This window comes from Melospiza melodia, chromosome 3, assembly GCF_035770615.1.
Source record: "Melospiza melodia melodia isolate bMelMel2 chromosome 3, bMelMel2.pri, whole genome shotgun sequence".
NCBI lineage: Eukaryota > Metazoa > Chordata > Aves > Passeriformes > Passerellidae > Melospiza > Melospiza melodia.
Window position 1 is genome coordinate 16,896,882 of NC_086196.1, and position 20,978 is coordinate 16,917,859.

The 20,978-nt window shown below is 41.0% G+C and overlaps 1 protein-coding gene across 1 annotated transcript; it reads right to left on the bottom strand.

The window, feature by feature from the left end:
- Positions 1 to 11,369: 11,369 nt before the first annotated feature.
- Positions 11,370 to 16,431, bottom strand: RDH14 (retinol dehydrogenase 14). Its single transcript, XM_063150882.1, has 2 exons — positions 16,084 to 16,431; positions 11,370 to 12,862 (listed from the first exon to the last, which is right to left on the bottom strand). Exons 1-2 carry the CDS (start codon positions 16,429 to 16,431, stop codon positions 12,245 to 12,247), a joined length of 966 nt encoding a protein of 321 aa, XP_063006952.1. The 3' UTR covers positions 11,370 to 12,244.
- Positions 16,432 to 20,978: the final 4,547 nt, after the last annotated feature.

Genomic DNA, 20,978 nt, shown 5'->3' on the forward strand with positions numbered 1-20,978 from the left:
CAAACAATTTTACAGGCTGGGGTTTTTAGCTGGTTACCATCAGAGGCTGATTATCATTATCAATAAACTTGGCAAAATGATCTGAAATTATTTAATTTCTTCCTTGAAATCTCACTGGGTCCTTTGCTAACATGAAACTCAGGGTGAATTCGTAGGGAGTAATGAAAAGGAATTTCTAAATTTATGAACAGAGAGCAGATGCATCCTTGAAACATATGTACAAACACATGGCCATGCCCCAGTGCGAATTTCAAGCAAACAGTATGTTTCATAAGAAACAGCCAATTTGCTCATTTCTAGAGAACTGGCAGCCACTTTGACTTGCTGAAAGATCCAAAAAACATAATTTAAGTACTGTATTTAAAGTTAATCCAGCTAACAAAAAACAGGGACAAACTTTCCTAGACTAAAATTGTAAATTAGATGCAAATTGACAATAGGAGTGGAACTTTAATGAAGTACAGTATTCCTCACTGCTGAGGAAGTCAAGTTGATGGTTAATGACATTCATTTACACATGGGTTCATTTGTTGACTTCCTCCAGTGCAATGGCACTAGCTACCCTGTTGGCAGTTAGCAATCAGGAAGGAGTTTTTAAAAAAAAACTCATCTAAGAGAATTAGGAACAAACAAAAGGGGGGGAAAAAAGGAAAATCAATGGGACTGACATTTCTGAATCTGCCCCAGTGAGCAGTGGAAAGTTTTAAGCAGAAAGACTGACACTTGAGTAAGTATTTCCCTGATTCTCTAAAGGATGGTTACTGGGATGCTCTAAGGGTACCCAGTGGCCTGCCTGGTGGGATGCCAGTGGGCACATGGGGTCTGATGGTGAAGCACCTTCAATCCTGCACCATCATGGGGTCTGATGGTGAAGCATCCTCAACCCTTTGGAGAAGGCTCAGCAGCTTGTAGGAGTGGAGGAACAAAGAGAGGAATCCAGCTTTTAGAGTCAAAAATTCCCAGGCTTTTCCAAGTTAGCCGAATCATGTCCTGCTCATTACAATTTTCTTCCAGCCATTCTATATAAGCCCTAAATGCATTCAACAAAGCTGTGACCAAGCCCTTAGTCTCTCTTGGCAGAGATCAAATCAACAGCACACCAAATAAATTAGTGAGTCAACAATGCAAATGGATTTCTCACTATATTAGTGGCTTCACTATTGACTGTGCCCTACTTTGCTCTGTTTCAATCATCTTCAGCAGTGGAGCTCCAATTTGCTCAGCTGCTTGGCATCCCTACCAGAAAAGAAACATAGAATTTATTAATATCTCTGTGAATTACACTGGATTTTGGACTGTTTTCCATGCCATATTATTTATTGTACATAGGGTGAACAAGAACCTACTGGAAGAGAGTTCACAGCTGAGGAGAATTTAGTTTTTTACAGATATAGGTAACATCTATGTTTTGTAATTTTTTTATTTGAAGAAAACAAAGGGGAGATTGAGAGAGAAAAAAAACCTAAAAATGAGAAAGAGAAATACTTTTATTAGAGTATTATGAAAACATTTGCCATGCATATTTTGTTTCAAAATATATTAACTGTCTACCAAGATCAGATAAACTACGGCATAAAAAGAGAGCATTTGTTTTCTCTGTACTCAGCAGGATTATTCACATTTGTTGTTTATCAGATATTATTAATATAATAAATTGCACATGTTACATGTTTGCCAACTTTCCTAAATTAGTCTTCAAAGAAACATCTACATGATCTTCCACTATAAAGGGAAGAAAATCCTGAATGTACAGTGCATTAAAAATAACAAAGTGGTATCATAGATATCTGCATGCACATTCATTTTTGCTAACCCAATCTGCCCAGAGGTTTCACTGCCAGGGATCTCTAAATCCAAACTAGACCAATGCTGATATATTTGTTCAGGAAGTCCTTGTTTTAAGTAATCTCATCTCTTTGATCAGCTGTAAAAGTGGAAATCTAAAATCAACGATGGCAGAACAAACTTCAGCAAACAAAAACTTGCCAGATGGGCAGGTGTTGAGAAATATTAGACTGCAGTTGTAGTGTTTAACTCCCTTACAGGGTGATGAAAGAAACACTGCATGTGTCACTGAAGGTGATGATAATAAATGTAATGAAAGTAATAATGAATCCCCACTGTATGTCTGCAACAGGCTTTGCCCTGTTTCATGCCATATCAGCTATTCAAATTATTCCTGAACACAGGTGTTTCTGAGGTAAGAACCACAATTTGTACTTTTTCAGTACTCACACAAATGAATATTAAAGATGGTTTATAAGTGAGAAGAAAGTCTAGACTGCTATTCATGTTTGTCAATAGATCTGCCTCAAGTGGCTGGGACTTATGATATCTGCCATCTCTTTCCCTCTCCACAAAGAGTAATTGTCCTCCACCAAGTATGACTGAACAGAGAGTATTTTGGTCTCAAACTACCACAGTCCACAGCACACTCTACAGCCCAAACTGGTGACGGCCTCTAAATATGAGTCTCATATTCACAATTTGAATATGCTGTGCTCAGCACTCCATACTTCAGTGAAAGCAGTTGCAAGGACCTTCCGTGGCTTTCACCCAACCAGTGCATGCACGAACACACTACTGTTTGAATTTTGAAAACACAGGAGAGAAGGCTCTATTTAATGTACAATTCTTACTGTAAGAGTCAGAGAAAATGAATTGAAAGTCTGTTTATCGCATCCATGCAACTATATTATATTCATGGGTAATTTGAGCAAAAAAATCTTTCTGTGATTTAGATGCATAACTATCACCATAGGAGTCATCTCCACAGGATTAGGAGTTGTGCACAAAAGTGAAGCTGAGCAGGAGTTCTTTCATCTAAGTGTTGCCATGAGAAGTTGAACTTGGGCTTTTAATTGTTCAAGTATCCTTACTGTCAGCTGTGAAGTGGGGAGAGGCAAATCCTACCAAAGAAAGAAACTGTTCAAAAACAGGCATCTGAGGAAAATGGGGTGAATGAAAATCAGGACATCTCTAACTTGATAATATCTCCATCTAGCTGAGATGATCAGTTGAGTCTATACATCTGTCTTCTAGATTCTTAAAGCAAAAATGAAAAATGTGTCTTTTTTTAATACTTTCACTGAAGCTAAAAATATCTGATGCCTAGAGGGTAACTTGACCATTTTAGGCTACCATATTGAACAAAAAAATCCTAGGAAATATTCCTAGAGGTAAACCCTTGAGCATACATGCCATGGGATGTTTTTTTTCATCCCTGGCATGGTTTTGGCCTCTGCCAGCATTTTCCCAGATTTAAACGCCAACTCAGTGCTAGAAATTGACAGGAAGCAATATCAAAAAGTAGTCTGGATGTCGACATCCTGTTGTGAAAGATTAAAAGCATTCAAGAGTAGTGATGCAAACTATGATATTGCAGCTGGCCTCGGTGCCAGGGGGCTGCCCAAGGCATTATTATTATTATATCTAAAGCTATCAAATTAGTGATAACTTTAGAGTAACTGAGGGAAAGCACTGAGAAGCACTAGGATTGCCTACAAACGGACACACACTGGAGTATTACATCCAGTTCTTGTTTCCTTGTGTCACAAAAGAGGTGAAACATTGGCTGGGATGTGGAGGAGAGCCATAGATATTATTGGAAATCTTGGAAAAGGGCCTTGCAATAAGAAAATAAAGGGGTTCAGTCTGTTGAATTTAATAAAAACATCCAGTGGTGATTTCAGTGATTGCAGTGTGCAAGTATCAGCACGGGGAGAAAATACAGAGCAGTAACAGCAGCACCCTCATCTCACACAGAACAGCATAATGAGAGGTGATGGCTGGAAGTGAAAGCCAGACAAATTCAGGCAAAACTCAAACCACACATTTTTAAGAGGGTGGGCTGCAGTCCCAAAGGAAGTGATGGATTCTCCCAACTACTGATGGCTTTAGATCTTGAATGCACATTGTTCTAGAAGATAAGCCTTAGCCAAACCCAGATTGCTGGACTAACTGGGTTAAATTAAATGTCTTGTGTCATTCAGGAAGTTAGACTAAATAATCTAAGGGCCTTTTCTGGCTTTAAAAAAATCTATGGATCTATAAAATGTAACAGCATAACTCTGAATTCTAGTCCAAGAATAACACATTTTGATAAAATAAGGTTTCCATAGTCCAGTGCTGATAGCAGATACAATTCCAAGAGATCAGACTATTGTTATAAAATTGGAAATGAATAAAGCATGATGACATGGTGATGTTAATAATACCAATTTCCCATCTGTTTACAGGGTCAGTCCATAGAAATTTCAGCAAAGTCAGTGGAATTTTCACACTATAAAATTATTAAGAGAAAATATGGTTCAGCTTTTTAGACCAGTCTCTGAATGCCATGGATATAGATTGGAAAATTACTTTTATCTATTGACATTTGAAAGAAGAAGGGCATTTTTTGGCTATGCTTATTGCACTCCACTAAGGAGTTACAGGGCACCTGCCCAAGCACTGAAATTCAATCATCAGTGCTGTTCAAGAGTTCTGGCAGTTCCTGGCACAATTCTGGCTCTAGCCAACTAATACTTTTCTAAATAGCTCCTTGCATCATTCAGGAGTCAGAATGGGCCAAGGACACTCCCAGAAAACAGTCTGGATGCACCTACACATTTTCTGGGAGAGAACAGGATATGGTAACATGAACATTGCCCAACTATCCCTGTCAACCTGTGATTAAGGAAACAATTTATTCTGGCAATAAATGCCCAGTAATACAGATACAGCCAGTGAGTTCAAAGTGTCAACTACTTTGCAAGAAAAGAGCTGAGCTCTCAATTCTTTCCCTATCTTCTACAAAAATATTTACACTATATGTATTTTAATTTTGCATATGAGTTATAGTGATCGATATCTAAGGAAAATCAGCAATTTACAAATTGTTCAACTGCAAATGGAACCACAGAATTATAGATAGAAATAGAATTAACTATTTGAAGTGACCTATCAAGGCCACATCCAATTAAAAGCCAGAAGTGACTAAAAATAAGGTACACTCAATACTTATATTTTAGAACTTTAGACCAGAGAGCAGAATTTGAATACAAAATAAGAAATTTATGCACATAGAGTTAGGCACTGTGGAAAACTGAGTCAGAATACATTAAGAAGGGAGACATTACATTACATTACATTATCTTGAGCATAGAAGAGAATCAGAATACCCACCTCTCCTTAGAATTTAAACAAGAGATATCAGGGAATGCTTCTGTTTACTCACAGCTTGGGATTTGCTTCTCAAGGCATAATCCTCTGGTTATTTTACTTCCAGATATAGCCATTCGAGGCTCTTTATTTTGCATTACAGCAAGATGAAGTGGACTAATATTAATATAATAATGAAGTAGATGGATCTGTTGCCTGATAAATAGAAATATCCTGATCTACAGACAATTTTGGCTCAGGTTAAGAACTGAGAGAATTCCTTAACGACAAAACTACTGGTTACATCATACAACTGTCCTGCTAAAAGAAAAAAAAAAAAAAAAGCTTTATTTCCCAGGAGAAATAAAAGTTTCATGAAGGACCTTACAGGAGAAAATACAATTACCATCAGGGCAAGGATACCATCCCAGGGCTTGGTGCTCACCACTCTGGTCCCATCTGAGCTACATGTAAGTGATGAAATAAATGGGCTACAGCCCAAGTAGATCTGGAGTGAATAAAACCATGAAGAGAATGAAAAGGAAACATCAAACTCAAGGCAAATGCTTAATATAGGTAAAGGCACAATGAATTTGGCACATCCTTTTCCATAATACTGTTCTAATTTTAAACAACCTATTGTACTGTGCTGTTGATAGACTTGTGTGAGCCATGGAGGGTTCAGCCAAGTCAGCTGCATGATCAGTAAAGAGACAATGCTACCACACACGGGGTTATTTGGATTAGTGAATACCATACGCAAGTAAATCATCTGCCAGATGGCATTGGAAGAAAGCTGCAACTCTCTCACTTTCATTTCCACAGCAGCAAACAATGTTCCGTGTTTAAAATAAACTCTTCCAGATGAGTAAAAGATAAACTTTGTGGTGCTTTTTTCTTGGTCTTCTCTTTGACTTTGGCTTTTTTCCTAAAAAAAATTAACAAAAAACCAGAAAAAAAAATTCTCATCTACTCTGATTGAGTTACATTAATGAAAAGTCCCAGTTTAGACCACCATAGTACAAAGCCGTCCCTCTAGGCAGCATCAAAATTCCACGCTATTTACTGAACAAAAGGCAAAAATGAAATACAATATTTTCATCCATCAACTTCTGTCAACAGAACCCCTAAAACTGAACACCTACCACATTAAGCCATTTCCTGTCATTTAACGGGTTTTCCACAGTGAAGAACTGTGCCTCTTTGTTGAAACACGGATGTTTTAATATTTTATACAGTTTTAACCCTTTTTAAAGAAGTAGCAAGTATCTAGAATCAAACAAACAGAACCCCTTAAAAACCCAAATTCAGAAACAACATAACTGTAATCAAAGTTTTTCAATTATTCCTTTTGAATTTTCAAGTTGCCTCTTTTGTGACTACAGATGAGCTTGTTATCTCTTAGTCTGTTCTACTGGCCCAAGACCCCAGTCTTAGCTATGCTAATACAATTATTTCATAATACATCTTACTATATAAAATAAGAATTTTTTTAAATTTTCCACTAACAGCAAAATTTTATGGACAAAAAGCCTTCATAAAACAATCTTATTTTTATTTTCCTATCTGTGGTAATTCTTCTAAGACACATCTAGGACTCTGAATATTTTGAGGAGTGCAGACTGAAGGAAAATGAAGCTCTAGTCTCTTCCCAAATATGTTCAAAGCCAGGCGAGGTGCCAACTAGAACTCTCAATAATTTTTACTGGACCTGTAGGATCTCAGCCCTTTAGAGCAGAAAATGGGTTGGTTGTACTGAAGCAATTTTCAATTTACTATCTTTTACTCATGGGATACATCTACAGAGATGGGTATAGAGGCCTCCAGGGAAGCCTGAAGCCTAAAATATCTATCCATGTACACTGAGGAAAGCATTTCTGTCTGTAAATAAGTGTATAAAATACCAAAACTACTTGATGCAGTGCATGTTGGTTCTGAGCTTCCAAGTTTGTCACCTGTTGTTTTGCAGATGCTGTTCATGACCCCTTTCTTGAAGCATCTAGAAAGACCTTGCTTGTCTCCAGGGCAGGTGGCATTTGGAGAGGTGATGGTCATGCCAGGACCTAGGAGGACCCAGGACACCGACCTCCTGGTGGGGAAGGTTGCAACAGGACTTAGATAAACTTAAGATAGTTTATCTTAAGATCAGTCACCATCAGACTGCAGTCCAGGTGACAGACATCCCAACAACTGCAACAATGAGCTGACGTTTCTTTGGGGAAAAAAACCACACCTTTCTGTAGAATGCTGCAGGATATTTAATATATGCATAGCACTGCTACTTCCACCACCATCCCAGCCTCCTAATTTCCTTTAAAAATGCCATACATCCACAGGAGGGCAGCAAGACTCATTCATCAAGCTTAAAACAATCATTATCCATCTGGCTGTAAGGGTCCTACTGCCCAAACCTAAAGCCAGGAGATCGAGATCAGCAAAAATATTTAGATGTCTGACTCCCATTGCTTTTAGTGGGATCATGATTCCAGATTGCTTGTTTTGCCCAAGAAGCAGACATAAGAAAAGCTATCACTTTCTCAGCACCATGATAAAGTGATTCAAGCATGTGACGACCTTCTGAGTCTTTCATGGCAAATAAACTGTCGATATTTTCCTTATGCAGATTAACCAAGTTTCTTCCACATTACCTGAAGTGATCATTCTTAAATGTGGAAAGAAAGGGCTCTAAACCTTGTTTGGTGGTCATTGTGCCAGGCTTCCCTCACAAAAGGCGATTAGGGAGGCATTCCTTTCCCCATGTTACACAGGACATTTGGAATTAATTAACTTTTCTAATTAATTTCTCTGATCTGAATCCAGTTACGACAGGTGTGAGGCTGCTAGTGGTAGCTAAAGCTGTAAGTAAAAAGTCTAAAGGGAGCCTGTCATTTTCTGTTATGAGAAATAGCAGCACCAGTCTGGGACAGATCAAAAATAATAATTCAACTGTGGAGGCCTCCTGGATCGTTTTGCAAGTCAATTACTCTCTAAATGATTAGTTTGGAAAAAGTTATGTGAAAAAGGGAACAGGCCTTCCATTTTAAAGTTATTTGTATGACTCTTGTAAGTTGTTTATTTTGTTTATAGCCTTAGGTGAAAAGAAATTAAGTCTGTTTGAAGTGAGAATTATCCACATTTTTCAGCAAAAGCATAATCATGCCACACATTCACAGGGCTCAGGCTTTGGAGCCTGTGAAGCATTCACTTAGTAGCAAGCTTAGGCAAACCAGGCAACTGCTGAAAAGAGGAGAGTTTAAATACGCCTAGTTTTATTGCATCATGGAAAAACTGAACATTTATCTCATTAAGATGAAGAATTTTTACTGGAGGAGCCCCACTGGGTTTATAAGCTTGCCTACTGTGCTGACTGGAGTAACTGAAAGAGCAGAGTTGTCCCTTTGCCTGGGGATAGATGTTGGCCTTTGTGGCAAGGTAAGAAAGGTAAATTGGTGACAGATTCAGAGTGCTTTTTAAAAAGTAAGTCAGTCTCCCTTGGCTTAAACAGACGGGGCATATAAAATGAATACAAGCAACTTCAATTTAGCTTGCTTGCAGAAATCCCAGCTGTAATACATAGATGTGTGCAGGGAGAGCTGGCTGACAGCTAGGGCTTCCAATTTAGAATCAAAATAAATAAGTTTAAAAAAAAAAAAAGGAATTGTTTCAATTTTTCCTTCTTAAATTCTTGGTCCGTCCATAAGGGAAGTTGGTTATTACAGGTAATTTCAAAAGCACCACAGCCAAAGGTGAATAGATTATAGTGAAACAATTAGAAAGTGCTCCCCTTAAGATACTTGAAGTCTTGAAGTTTCTCTTGACCATTACACAGAGATGTTTCCACTCTCAGCTCAACTGCTTGAGCTCAACACAAACCTGACTGCTCTATCCCCAGCCCAATGCCTCACCATGTGCTGGCCCACACATGGTATGGAGTGGGCCCAACACTGCTTGTGGACTCAAAAATCAAAACTCAAATTCTAACCATTTACCTAAGAAAGCTGAAGATGCATTTTGTGTTTAAAAAAAGTCATTTAACATTTATGTTTATCAGAAACTTCAGCAAGACCTGGAACTCAGATGTGGCTTTCTTTACTGTCTCCACTTATGTGCAGGTGATTAGGTATTTGTACTTTCATATCTGTAATGTACTTGCCAGCTATGTTGTCAGTGTCCATATCTGTCAATGAAAGCTGCATTTCCACAGGCTTTGCCTGATATCCCTGATCACTGCCTTCCTCTTTCACCCTTAAAAACTTTAATTTAATAGTAAGTAAGTTTAATTTGAGATAGGAGTGGTGATGGTGAAAGAAGGCAACTGGAATGCACCATTTCTGGCTGCATGCTCTCGATACACATTGGTTATACAACAGTAACAGAGAGAGCTTGCCACATCATTCTGGAGGCACTGCTACACTGAGGCAAGTGTGAAGGTGCTGATCCTCTACCAGCTCCAAGAGGCGGCATTCAGCCCACAGTCCTCAAATCATGTACATACACCTGAGTTTATGAGAGGAGAGGAGAGGGAGAGGGAGAAGAGGCTTCCTTAGCCAAAATGTTTGGTTCTTACCTAGACTGAGTCAGCATTACTTTTTGTTGAAATAAGGACTCTTTGGTTTTGCACTTAGCTTTTGTAGATCTGTTGACCTGTGAGGTCTCTAGTTCCTGGATGCTACTAGAATAACAAAGGCATCACATAAAGAAACATTCACAGCAGTCTCAAGGGAGTAAGCAAAGCTTTCTAGTCCACAGAGGTTAAATGACACTCAACCTTGAAGGTGATATATTTTACTTCTTTCAGATGTTGAAAAAAGCCCACTTTTCCAAAAGTACCCCAACAATCCATCCTTTCAAATTGTTTTCAGATAATATTCATCCTCCATTAAGGGTCCACTAAGGATTAGTCTACTCTAGAATGAGGCTGTAATTTAGTTATGATTACAGGAATGTAATCCCTTTCTGACAATGGCTCTTATTTCAAAACTGTTTCAAAAGAACAAAAATAAGTACATTGTGGATGTATGAAGCGTGGCCTGTTGCATACAACTAGGACTTCCTATTCTGCATCTCATATTTCAGTATGAATCCACCTTTGCTGTTTTGAAGGCAAGGGCACATCCTATGTAAGTCATTCACTCTGAAAATTGCATGTGTATCTGCTCTTCAAGCAGTTTCCATGCAGCTCTTTACTGCAGTTATTTTGAGGATAATCATCCTCTCCACTGAACACCTTTGCATCCAAGGCTCTCCTTGTAAAAAATGCCCACACATTTCAGCAGAGGCACGATGCAGTAGTGTTTCTTTAGAATTGCTACAGTAGTATTGACTGGTTTGGCTCAGCTCCTCTGTAACTCTTTACACAGAAGTTAATGAAGCCGTCATTCTTTAGCTGCCTGTTAAAGGTGCTGCTTGCAGCTATTCACAAGTGTTAAAAGTTAAAATGTGAAATGCATCACTGAAGATCAAAGCTGGACTTCTTTAAGTGTGTAGCACAACTCCCTCTGCATCACTTAGAGAACTCTGTTCAACACTGACATGTGCTTTGACAACACATTCACTTCTACACCTTGCCTTACAGTGAGTAGTGCAAAGTTCAACCTGTTCCATGATTTTACAAACCTGCTCTGCTTTTCAGCTTGCCTTCTGATTTTCTGGAATGCTGCTTTCTGCCCCACCCATGTCACCCAGTATAGACTCTTGCTGGGGAATAGGAAGGCAAGATCAAGTCCACTCCACTGTGCAAAAGCTAAAGTATGCTGAGAGTCCAAGTAAACAGAGAAACAATTTTTAAAAATTAGTAGGGCACCACCTGAAGTGCAGAATTGATGTATTTATAACTAAGGAACTACTGAATATATAATTTATTACTGATTCTCCTTCCTTTGAGTAACAGTAATATAGATCACTCTAAACCATTCTTCCATATTCATACTATATATCCTAACTACTAGAACTTTTTAATAATGTAGACCAAACAAAAATGGCATGCCAACATGAAATCATAAGTTACATGAACAAAAAAAAAAAAAAAAAAAAAAGAAATCAGTACAGACTCACTCAACACATGCGTATTTCATTGTTTCATTGGGGCCCATTTTATTTCTACCAGCCCCACAGCACAGGCTCCCTAAACCAACACATGGGTTCATGTTCTGCTTTGAAACAAGGCTACTCTATCAAGGCTGCCGGTTTCTGACACATCTCCCACAATAAAAGAATAATGCTATGTCTTCTTTTTAAAAGATTTTATTAAAGAATACTCAGTCAGCTGTATGAGACATTTATGGAACCTCATTACTGAGTTAAAGTGCCATCAGTCAAGCCAAACACACTGAGCAGCTTATTCTCCTCAGTCTAATTTGCATGAGGTCTTACACAGTTCATGCCATGCAAAGCCCTACCAAGACCATTATACATTTTGCAACTACCCTTTTAATGAAACCCAAGGTTTCAAGAAACAGCAAGTTCAACACACGTGAAAATAAAAATACAACTTGCACAACCAAGTGTACTTACACACTGAACAGCAGCAACATCACAAAATAGCTGACTTTGTGCTTCATAGCAAAACTCAGCATGGCTCAACGATTTTGTTCACTGAACCATGGGGCTGAAAGCCTTTGAAAGGCACTCACAGGCCTCAGCAATTACAGTGCAAGATATCAGGAAAACTCTTAATTCCATTTGGCATTGTGATGGCTCAAAAAAAGATGACTATTATTAAGACTTATTTTCAAATAATTTTTTACAGAAGTGTTTCACCATCAGTACCCTGCATTGTCCAACAAGATATGTATTGACAAATATGTTTATATATTGCAAAACAAACTTCTGCTTAATTTTTATTTGTAAAACATGAGTTTCTAAGCAGATTTAACCAGAAATTATATTCACACTCACAATTTTTAAAAAAATTTCTCTGAATGCTTGTGCCTCTTGAAGATTGTCTTTCATTTCAAAACAGAGTTCCAAAATAAATCACTCTCTTATTTCATACTTACTGGGCAAAATTCTGTATTCCCACAGCATTTACAGTGAGAATTTCACTGCTGCCAAAATGCACTGCATAGCTATCTGCATTCTTTTTGCAGACAGTCCCTGTCACTTACTTCAGTAAGCCAACCATCACTTCACTGATATCCCATAATTTTCTTGCAACCAAGTCATCCATGGCTTTGGGCAGAAGTTCTTCCTCTTTGCAATCTCCAAAATACTTTCCTGACACGCCCTCGACGTCAGGAGAAGAGGCCAAATAAATAGATGTCTGGGCTCCTTCCAGAGGCGTTTTGAAGAAAGCCCACGACACCAAGTTGAACAGAGGTTTGGCCAGCAAAGGAATATTCACATGTCTGCCCAGATTTGTTCTGACAATCCCAGGATGAAGGGAGTTGACAGTGACTCCCGTCCCTTCCAGCCGACGGGCCAGCTCCCTGGCAAATAAGATGTTGGCCAGTTTACTTCGGCTGTAACAAAAGCTTTTGTTGTAGCTTATTTCACTGTTCAAGTCTTCAAAGTTGATCTCTCCATATTTGTAAAGCTTTGAGGACACTACAACAATTCTGCTTGGGGCAGAATTTTTGAGGAGGCCCAGAAGAAGGTTGGTGAGCAAGAAGTGGCCCAAGTGGTTTACACCAAATTGCATCTCAAAACCATCCTCTGTCTTCATGTATGGACACTGGAATATCCCTGCATTATTTATCAAAACATCCAGCCTTGACTCTTCCTTTAAAAAAAAGAAAGAAAAAAAAATCATTCAGGTTTAGAAGTCCCACATATAACATTACTATGCTTCAAGTTCTCATTGGGGACTGTTAAAATAGAAATAATTTAATTTCTAGTTTTCTGAATTGTAACTTTCTGACATTCTCTTAAAGCATTGCTGGGAAAAAAACACCGTTAAGTTGAACTACCACTAACTGTGCACTGGACCCTGGTAGGATGCAAGTACCTGAGAGGAAGTCTGTATCAACTTCTAATGCAGGCAAAGAAAAACCACTGCCTTCTCCAAGAGCAGCTTTTTCTACAGCAATTCAGTGATAAATTACCTTTGTGAGCATTTTTTTCCTCTTCATAAAGCAACCTGTCTTTTGAACTGCAAGAGGACACACATTAATTTATGGCAAATCTCTGCTGTAGCAGAGGGATCTAGTGTGCAGAAGACACACAAGCATGGAGCACAAGGAATTAACCTCAGGGCTGAAGAGGAACCATTACACTGTAGACCCATCTTCTCACTGGGATGATATGAAAAACTCTGCCAAATAATGTTTTCATGGCTTTAAACTTGTCTTACTTTAAAACCAGTACATATCACTTTGCTGCTGGATGAGAAGTATGGAGCAGGACTCATAGAGAAGTAAGACATTTCACATCACTTGAGTCCAATAGGTCTACTCAGGAACTAAGGAATGGAGGCTCTATGAGGTGCGTGGCACATGAGATTTGATGGACCACTGTTCTGGTTCAGGTTAGTAAAAATCAGACTCAAGGATATATGTCACACTCTCCAGGATCAGAAAATATAAGTAATTAACAGAGAGATGGCATTGATAACTTAGATATATGCATCATGCACTTCATGCTCCAGAATCCACTCAAAAATTAAGAGCTCTCCAATTTACCCAAAACTGTAATTAAAAAAAAATTAAAAACCCAAGTTAAAAGTAAGCTGCATAAATAAGCTCTGAATTCAACACTCTTACCCACCTCTGACAAAAGACTCTGAAAGAACAATTTATGCTTGCATGAATCAGAGGCAAAGGTATTCATTTTCTCTAAGAGCACTGGGAGTTTTCTTTGCCTTTAATTCTTTAAACTCAACACAGGGACTGGAAGGCAAGCTGAGACAATCTTGAACCATTTTGATGATAAAAATAGAGACCCTCATAAATGACTTCTGCATCATTTCCCTTTTATTTCATTGCCATTAGCAGCAAAGATACAAAAAGCAAACCCCAAATTTGCACTTGGCATTCAGTTAAAGGTGCGGGTATCTGATCACTCAAAACTTCAAGTACTTCAACCTCAGACTGATTTCCGTGGAACATGTGGCTGCTCAGTGTTTCACATAACTGGGTCCCAAAGACATGATCCAAAGAGCACCAAACTCACTTCTCCTCTTCACCCAAAGGGACACAATGGTCAGTTACTATCACTAAATCAGGACAGGAGTGAAGAAGCACTGACTGCAGAACTGCTCACTGAAGCGATTCTCCTTTCTTCTTTAGTGAAAAACATCTGACTGGAGGATTTCGTTTGCAAGACTTAACACTTCAAGAAGCAAGACCTCCACACTTGCAATTCTGTGAAATTCCTACATGCAAATAACCTAGAGGTATGTGATCAATGCCAAGAAGGCAGCTACCACAACCAAGGGCAGCAGAGTGCACAAAACATTGCTTTGATGGCCAGTGATATTCCCTCCAGCCTCTAAGCTCACTTTCACTTTCTCCATTTTCCCATTGAACCCTCCAACATCTTAGTCCTTGATTTTTTTTTCAGTGAGACTAAGGAGTGAGAGATATAATCACTTTCAGTCATGCAAAGTAAAGCTCCCACAAATAAGGCTAAGCAGTGGGAGTGCACTGTCTCTCCATCCTGCTGATGTTTATATCTTCTTTATGTCAAACAAAAAACCACAAGAACCCTCAAACAAATCCCAAAATAACAGCTCCAAAAAGGACTCAAAGATAGGGAAGGTAAATAACATAAACTTGGGTGGAAAAGTTCTTGAAAGTATCTCTTGAGTGTGCATCCCTTGTCATTCAAGTGCATTCAAGTTATAACGCAGGCATCAGCAATACTCTGAAGATAGCACACTCTCTTTTCCTTTATCTGTTTCTCTATTTAAGAGCCACTCTGATAATTTGTACTATTAAAGATATAATGCCTAAAAGTTAAACAGTATGTATTTTCTTTTAGCTGTGTGCTTATTACACAAATTTTATATCCTTTCATTTATGCAGATTTTCCCACAGCATTGAAACAGGATTAGACCTTACCACTGGATATATATATATATATATATAGACTACAAAGTGTCCTACTGGAGAACTTAACTTTAAAAAAGGCAGTTTTAAAATTAATACTATATAGTCCATGTTTTCTTCACCTCTTGCAATAGGGTCTGAGCATCTTTTAAGTACTTAACAAATCCCTGAGCAGCAGCAGAACTTATTAAGCTTGGCTCCCCATGACTTCATGTCTCCTGACTTGAGTAGCTAGATGTGGTGAGATCAAAGTCCCAAAAGATGCTTTTGGTGGGAATGAAATAATGCCTCCAACAGTGCTTCCCTTTGCTCTACAAATCTAGCAGCATTTCTGTCAGGCAAAGCAATTGGATGTCCCCATTCCCCTTGAACTGAGGTTTTTATGGAATCTGCAAAAATTTTATATATTCAAAAATGTCTATTGACTAGCTTCTGCTGGTGGTGGGTGAGAGACTTAAATCCTTGTGGGGATACAACCTAAGGAGGCAGCAGAAGAATGTCTGGAGCATGTCAGTAGTGCACTTGGCAACTTTTCTTTTTCTGGTGGCAAGGCTGAGCTGTAACACTAATTTAAACCAACAAAGGTTAAACTAGTTAATTCAGAGAGAAAATAAGAAAAATCATTTATTTCACATAGAAACAAGCATTGCCTTCCCAGAACAGAAAAGATCTAGAATATTTTAAACCAAAACAGACCAAACTATCACGAAGTTCATGCTTCCAGGAGCCAATTCACGGCCTGTTTGCTTACACCTTCTTCACCCTGCGGTGACCTCAGCGATTTCCCAGCCCCCGAGCGCGCTGTTGGCCGCAGGGACCGCCTCGTCCAACCCCCACGGAAACCCGGGAGCCACCAGGGAGCCCAGAGACCGCCACCAGCACCGCCCAGCCCGCGCCTGCCGTGCCCTCCCCGGGCCGGGGCAGCGGGGCCGGGGAGCCGCGGGCCCGGCCGTACCTGCAGGACGCGGTGGCAGAAGGCGCGCACGGAGCGCAGCGAGGCCAGGTCCAGCTCCCGCACCACCAGCTCGCCCCCGCCGTCCGCCCGCTCGCCCACCTCGGCCCGGATCTCGCGGGCCGCCCGCTCGGCCCGAGCCCGGTCGCGGCAGCCCATGATGACGCGGGCCCGCATCCGCAGCAGCTCGGCCGCCGCCGCCCGGCCCAGCCCGCTGTTGGCGCCGGTGATGATGACGGTCTTGCCCCGCATGGAGCCGCCGCGCCCGGGCCGCGCCGCGCCGCGCAGCCAGCGCCAGGCGGCCACCAGCAGCCCCGCGCCCAGCACCAGCGCCGGCAGCGCCGCGGCCATGCCGGGCCTGGCCGGGCCGCGCGGGGCCTGCTGGGGCTTGTGGTCCGGAGCGGCTCGGGAGCCTGCGCGCTGCCCGGGGCCGGGCCCGGTGCCCGCAGCGCGGCCCTGACGGGGCGGGGCCGGGCGGGGCTGCGAGCCCTGAGGGCTCCGCTGCCCTTCCGCGGGACCGCCCCGGGCTGCGGAGCTGGGCGGAGACAAACCTAGCGGGGCTCGACCGGCCCAAGTGCGAGTGCGAGTACCAGCACGCGTTGGGGGCTGATTGAACGTCTTTAGCTGTTGCTGCTGAAGCTCTTGGGCGGCCCCTCACCTCTGCCAACTTTGTTGTGAATCCTTAACCCAAAATCTGTTTTCAGCCACCGACTTCATGTCATGTTTCTAGGCACTGTTACTAATCCCAACCACCCTGATGATCCCAACCCGGGCATCATGAACCCATTGAGGGAGGCAGGAGTGGCCACTGAGGTTCACCCACTCAAAGTCCTTTTCACTCTAGCCATCGGAGAGTCAGTAGTAGAAATATACAGAGAGAGAATTAAAAGGTAACTCAATTTAAATCAAGAGCAAGGTAGGTTAAAACAAAACAAACAAAAAAAAACCCCAACAACAACAGCAACAAAAACAACTGACTAAACAAATAAAAACTCTCCAAAAACCACCCTAAAACCACACTTCTGGATTTCATTGCAGATTTAGGAATAAGATAAGAGTCAAAGAGGACAGAACAACACAGATTAAGAGAAGTTTGTGATGAGGACAGCAAGCAGAAGAATACAGGGAGACAAGAAACAAGTTTGACTTGGCTGATAAGGAGCATGTCTGTCCTGAATCAAGACCTGGCATGTTTGGGGAAATGACTAAGAAACCAAGAGGAAACCCATGAGCCTTTAATCAGGTCCCTTGTGGCTTGTCTGGACATGACAACTGTTTGCAATAACAAGCTCCCCTGAACTGTCACATGTTGGTGCTACCTGCAGGCTGTCACATGGCTGCAGTCAGTTCTGAGGCTGACCTCAGCTCATGTTACAGCAGCAGAAACAGCAGATTCCTCTGGAAGTACCCTTACCATGTCTTTTCTGACTGTCTCTCACACTTCTCAGGCAGTTTAAAGGCTGTATAGGCAGCACACCTTCTAAACACTCCAGATTTGTTGACAAACCTCTTCTGTCTTTGTCTTCACTACAAAAAACACTTTCTTCATTCTCAGCCCTTCACTCCATTGTGAGCCTCATGGTGACACCAAAGGGTATTTTAGCCAGGCCACACCATTGCATCTGTGAATGAAATGTGAAATTTTACATCCTTAACGTGGTGTAAGAGCCATGTTGGGGTGTTCTTCCATATGTTTTTCTCACAGTAAACATGTACTGGGGGGCGTTGCAGCCACACCCAAGTCAAGGACCATGAGGAAGGAAGAGTAGTTGCCAAAGAGATGTCAAAATAGGAGAACCAGGAAACGCCCTGTTGGAGGAACAGATTCATTCTGTAAGAAATCGTCCTGGTGGGAGGTAAAGAATCTGCTGTTCATCACCTGGCTGTGAGGACTCTCCAGTCATCTCTGATGACTGGAGATGACCCTACTTAGAAGGCCGCAGATGTGTTGGAGAGGGCACTGCCCCGAGGGTGCTGCCTGTGTTGATATCTGTCCAGCCTTCAGTGCAAGGAGCATTGTACTCAGGAGCTCGTGGTGATCAGAAGCTGCTCGTGCAGGCAGGAATGATGTGTCCATCCAGATGTTGATCCCAGATACTGAGCATGATAACTGGAAATTATTTCTTCTGGCATTGACCTGCTCCACAGATGTCTGTACCCCTCTATTGCACTCAAGGTTGTGTTTAGTGGCCAGTGCAAGTTACAGGATCTGGCAGAGAAGCCTGAGGGGGTACCTGAGGATCCTCCTCAGAATGTAGGAGCCCTCTGAATCCCATATCCTCAGACCACAGTCCAGAATGCATGCTGGAAGATATGTGAGGATGACTATCTCAAATTTTTTGATCTGAAATACTTTATTTTTTTGGTCCTTCAGATGACATGCTAGCCTGGAAATTAAAAGGGTGTCTTAAAGATGGGAAGGAACTGGGAATATGGTGATGGGAAATATCAAACACACTCTGAGACTATGTTCTGTAAAACAAAAATCTGAAGCCACCTTCAGAATCCTATTTATAACATTTTTCTCCACAGGAATTGGTAGCAGTTGGAGACATTCACATTTGACTTACTGTCTTTCCTGGACTCTTATGCGGTGCAGGAACCTGGAAACTACGGGAACAAGAACTGGGTTTCCCTGATGGAGCTCTGTTTGTACACAATCCATCTGTGTTATTACTAGTCCTCCCCAGATTTTGTCTAGGATGACAATTTCCTTTTCATGAATCTGTCTTTCAGTGTTGAAAACAGAATGATAAAGGACAGTTCTCTCTATTTCCCTACTGAAAAATATTTCTGCTGTTTTAATTGTGACTAGCTTAGGGTTACAAGGGCATAAACTCATGGAAGCCTGATAAGCGTGAGAAGCAAGAAATTTTTTGGTGAGTTTTGTGGCTGTTGTTGTTTGCTTGTTTGTTTTGTTTTGTGGATTGGAATGCTATTAAGAGACAATTCTCTTCTATGTCTACAAAAATAGAAAACACTTTCCCGCAGCTCCCACCCCACTTCACAGAATTTTCTTGAAAAAGATTATTTCGGTCCACTAGCTAAGCTGTGCCTTGGAGCAGAAGAAAATAATTTTAACAGGCAGAGGATGCTTGGCAAGCTGATTCTCCCAAACATCCAGATTAGTCTGGAAGGTACTTGCATGTACTAGTAGGCTCCACTCCACCACCATGCTGCCAGCTGGATATGCAGAGAAGCAGCCATTGAGCCTGGGGACAGTTGCCTGACAATCAAAGGACAGTGTATGATCTGAAACATCTACGAGCATTTTGCTCAACTAATTTAGGAAAAGTGTGGGCCTTAACATCAGTTTCTGATCTTTAATGTCAACTTGAATTCTGTGACTAAGAATGTAAATTCTACTGGAATAGTAGATTTGTGAACTCTTTTTACACACCTTAGTGTGTAAAAGCCTTAGTGCTGTCAGGAGGACACTGCAAGAGGGAGTCCCCTAGTACTGTGTGTGCACAGATCAAAAAAATACTTGGAAGCTCTGGTGTCCTGGCCAGTAGGTTTCATTCTTGTTGTACATGGATGGTTTGTTGGAAATAAAGGTAAACATAATAGAACACATGACTCAGCTTCCAATTTATTCACTGATTTGCATGCTTGCCCTGTCAGGTATGAGATTCACCTCTGCACTCCTACAGGGATTAAGGATTCCATTAACCTTCTCATTATCAAGACGTGATTGTTCAGTGGGAGTCAAATGCCAGTTTTATTTCCTGCACCCAACCTCTACAGCTCTAACAATGCATGGATGAAAACCAGATAATACATGTTCTGCTTCAAAAAGGCAGGACTGGTCTTTCTGAAATTTGCAGCCATGCTTTTGTGGTACACACACAATTTATATTCCACAGCTAAGGAATATTTTTGAATTCCTTGTGGAGTCTGATCTCTCACATAAAAACATCTGCTAATAACATTTTTCATAATCTCCATTTGGTAACTCTATCCCATCCTGGCAGACAATGACCAGGCCTCAGTTAATTCTTGTCTTCCTCACCTCCTGGCTGGGCTGGGAAATGTGATACGTTTTGGGCACCAAGCCTTTAGCACATACGAAGCTCCAAGTACACCAGAAATCTGCAGTGCATCCCATCGACATCACATACTGGTGTGAACACTTGAAAACCTTTCCAACTCTATTTGTGTTTCATGCAGGATCAAGGCTTTTGCCTTTGCTTCCAAAGAACTTTGTGGCTTGGACCCAGAACATTTAAATGATTGCCTGTGTTCCTGGGAGGCAAACCATAATTGATGCAGTGGAGCTTTCTATAATACCAGGACAGTTCATCTGGACAGAGGAGACCAAACTTTCAGAGGCTAACGTGAGATCCTGGGCCGAATTCCCCCAGGAACCACAGATCATGACAAACTTGATTCACCATTTCTACTCCCACTGCAAAGCACATTCTTTTGGTTTTGTCTCTTCTGGTATGAATATATGACAACAATAAATAATAAAACAGGACAGTTGTTCCAGTAGGGAGAGAAAGAGAGCAAACACACCACCTGACAGATGTTAGTGGTGTCTTTTGGAGATCACTTAGTTACATGGATAACAATGAGATACAGGAATTTAGTATAAAAGAGAGAGAATAGACCTATGGTGTAAATATGAAGTCATGCAGCAACAGGCACCTGTCCCCTGGAAACTCATGAGAAGTTGCCAAATTGAGTTCACGCAGATCACAGAACAGTTGTAAATCCTCAGGGAATCTAGTTAAGAAGAAAGTAGTTCCATCAACAGTATTATTTCCAGGGAGATTATCTGCTGTTATGGAGGTGTACTCTAAAGCTTCAGCCTTTGTCCCAGCCAAGACACAGCACCTCAGACTTCTACCCAGTTTTGTGAAGTATGTTGGGTCAAGGTGAGACCTCTAGTTCTC

Bases quoted from the DNA above. Each gene is read 5' to 3' on its own strand.
- RDH14 (XM_063150882.1), bottom strand. From the start codon at position 16,431: ATGGCCGCGGCGCTGCCGGCGCTGGTGCTGGGCGCGGGGCTGCTGGTG. The intron at 12,863-16,083 runs GTACGGCCGGGC...TTTTTTTTAAAG, and splicing joins TCTGCCACCGCGTCCTGCAG to GAAGAGTCAAGGCTGGATGT.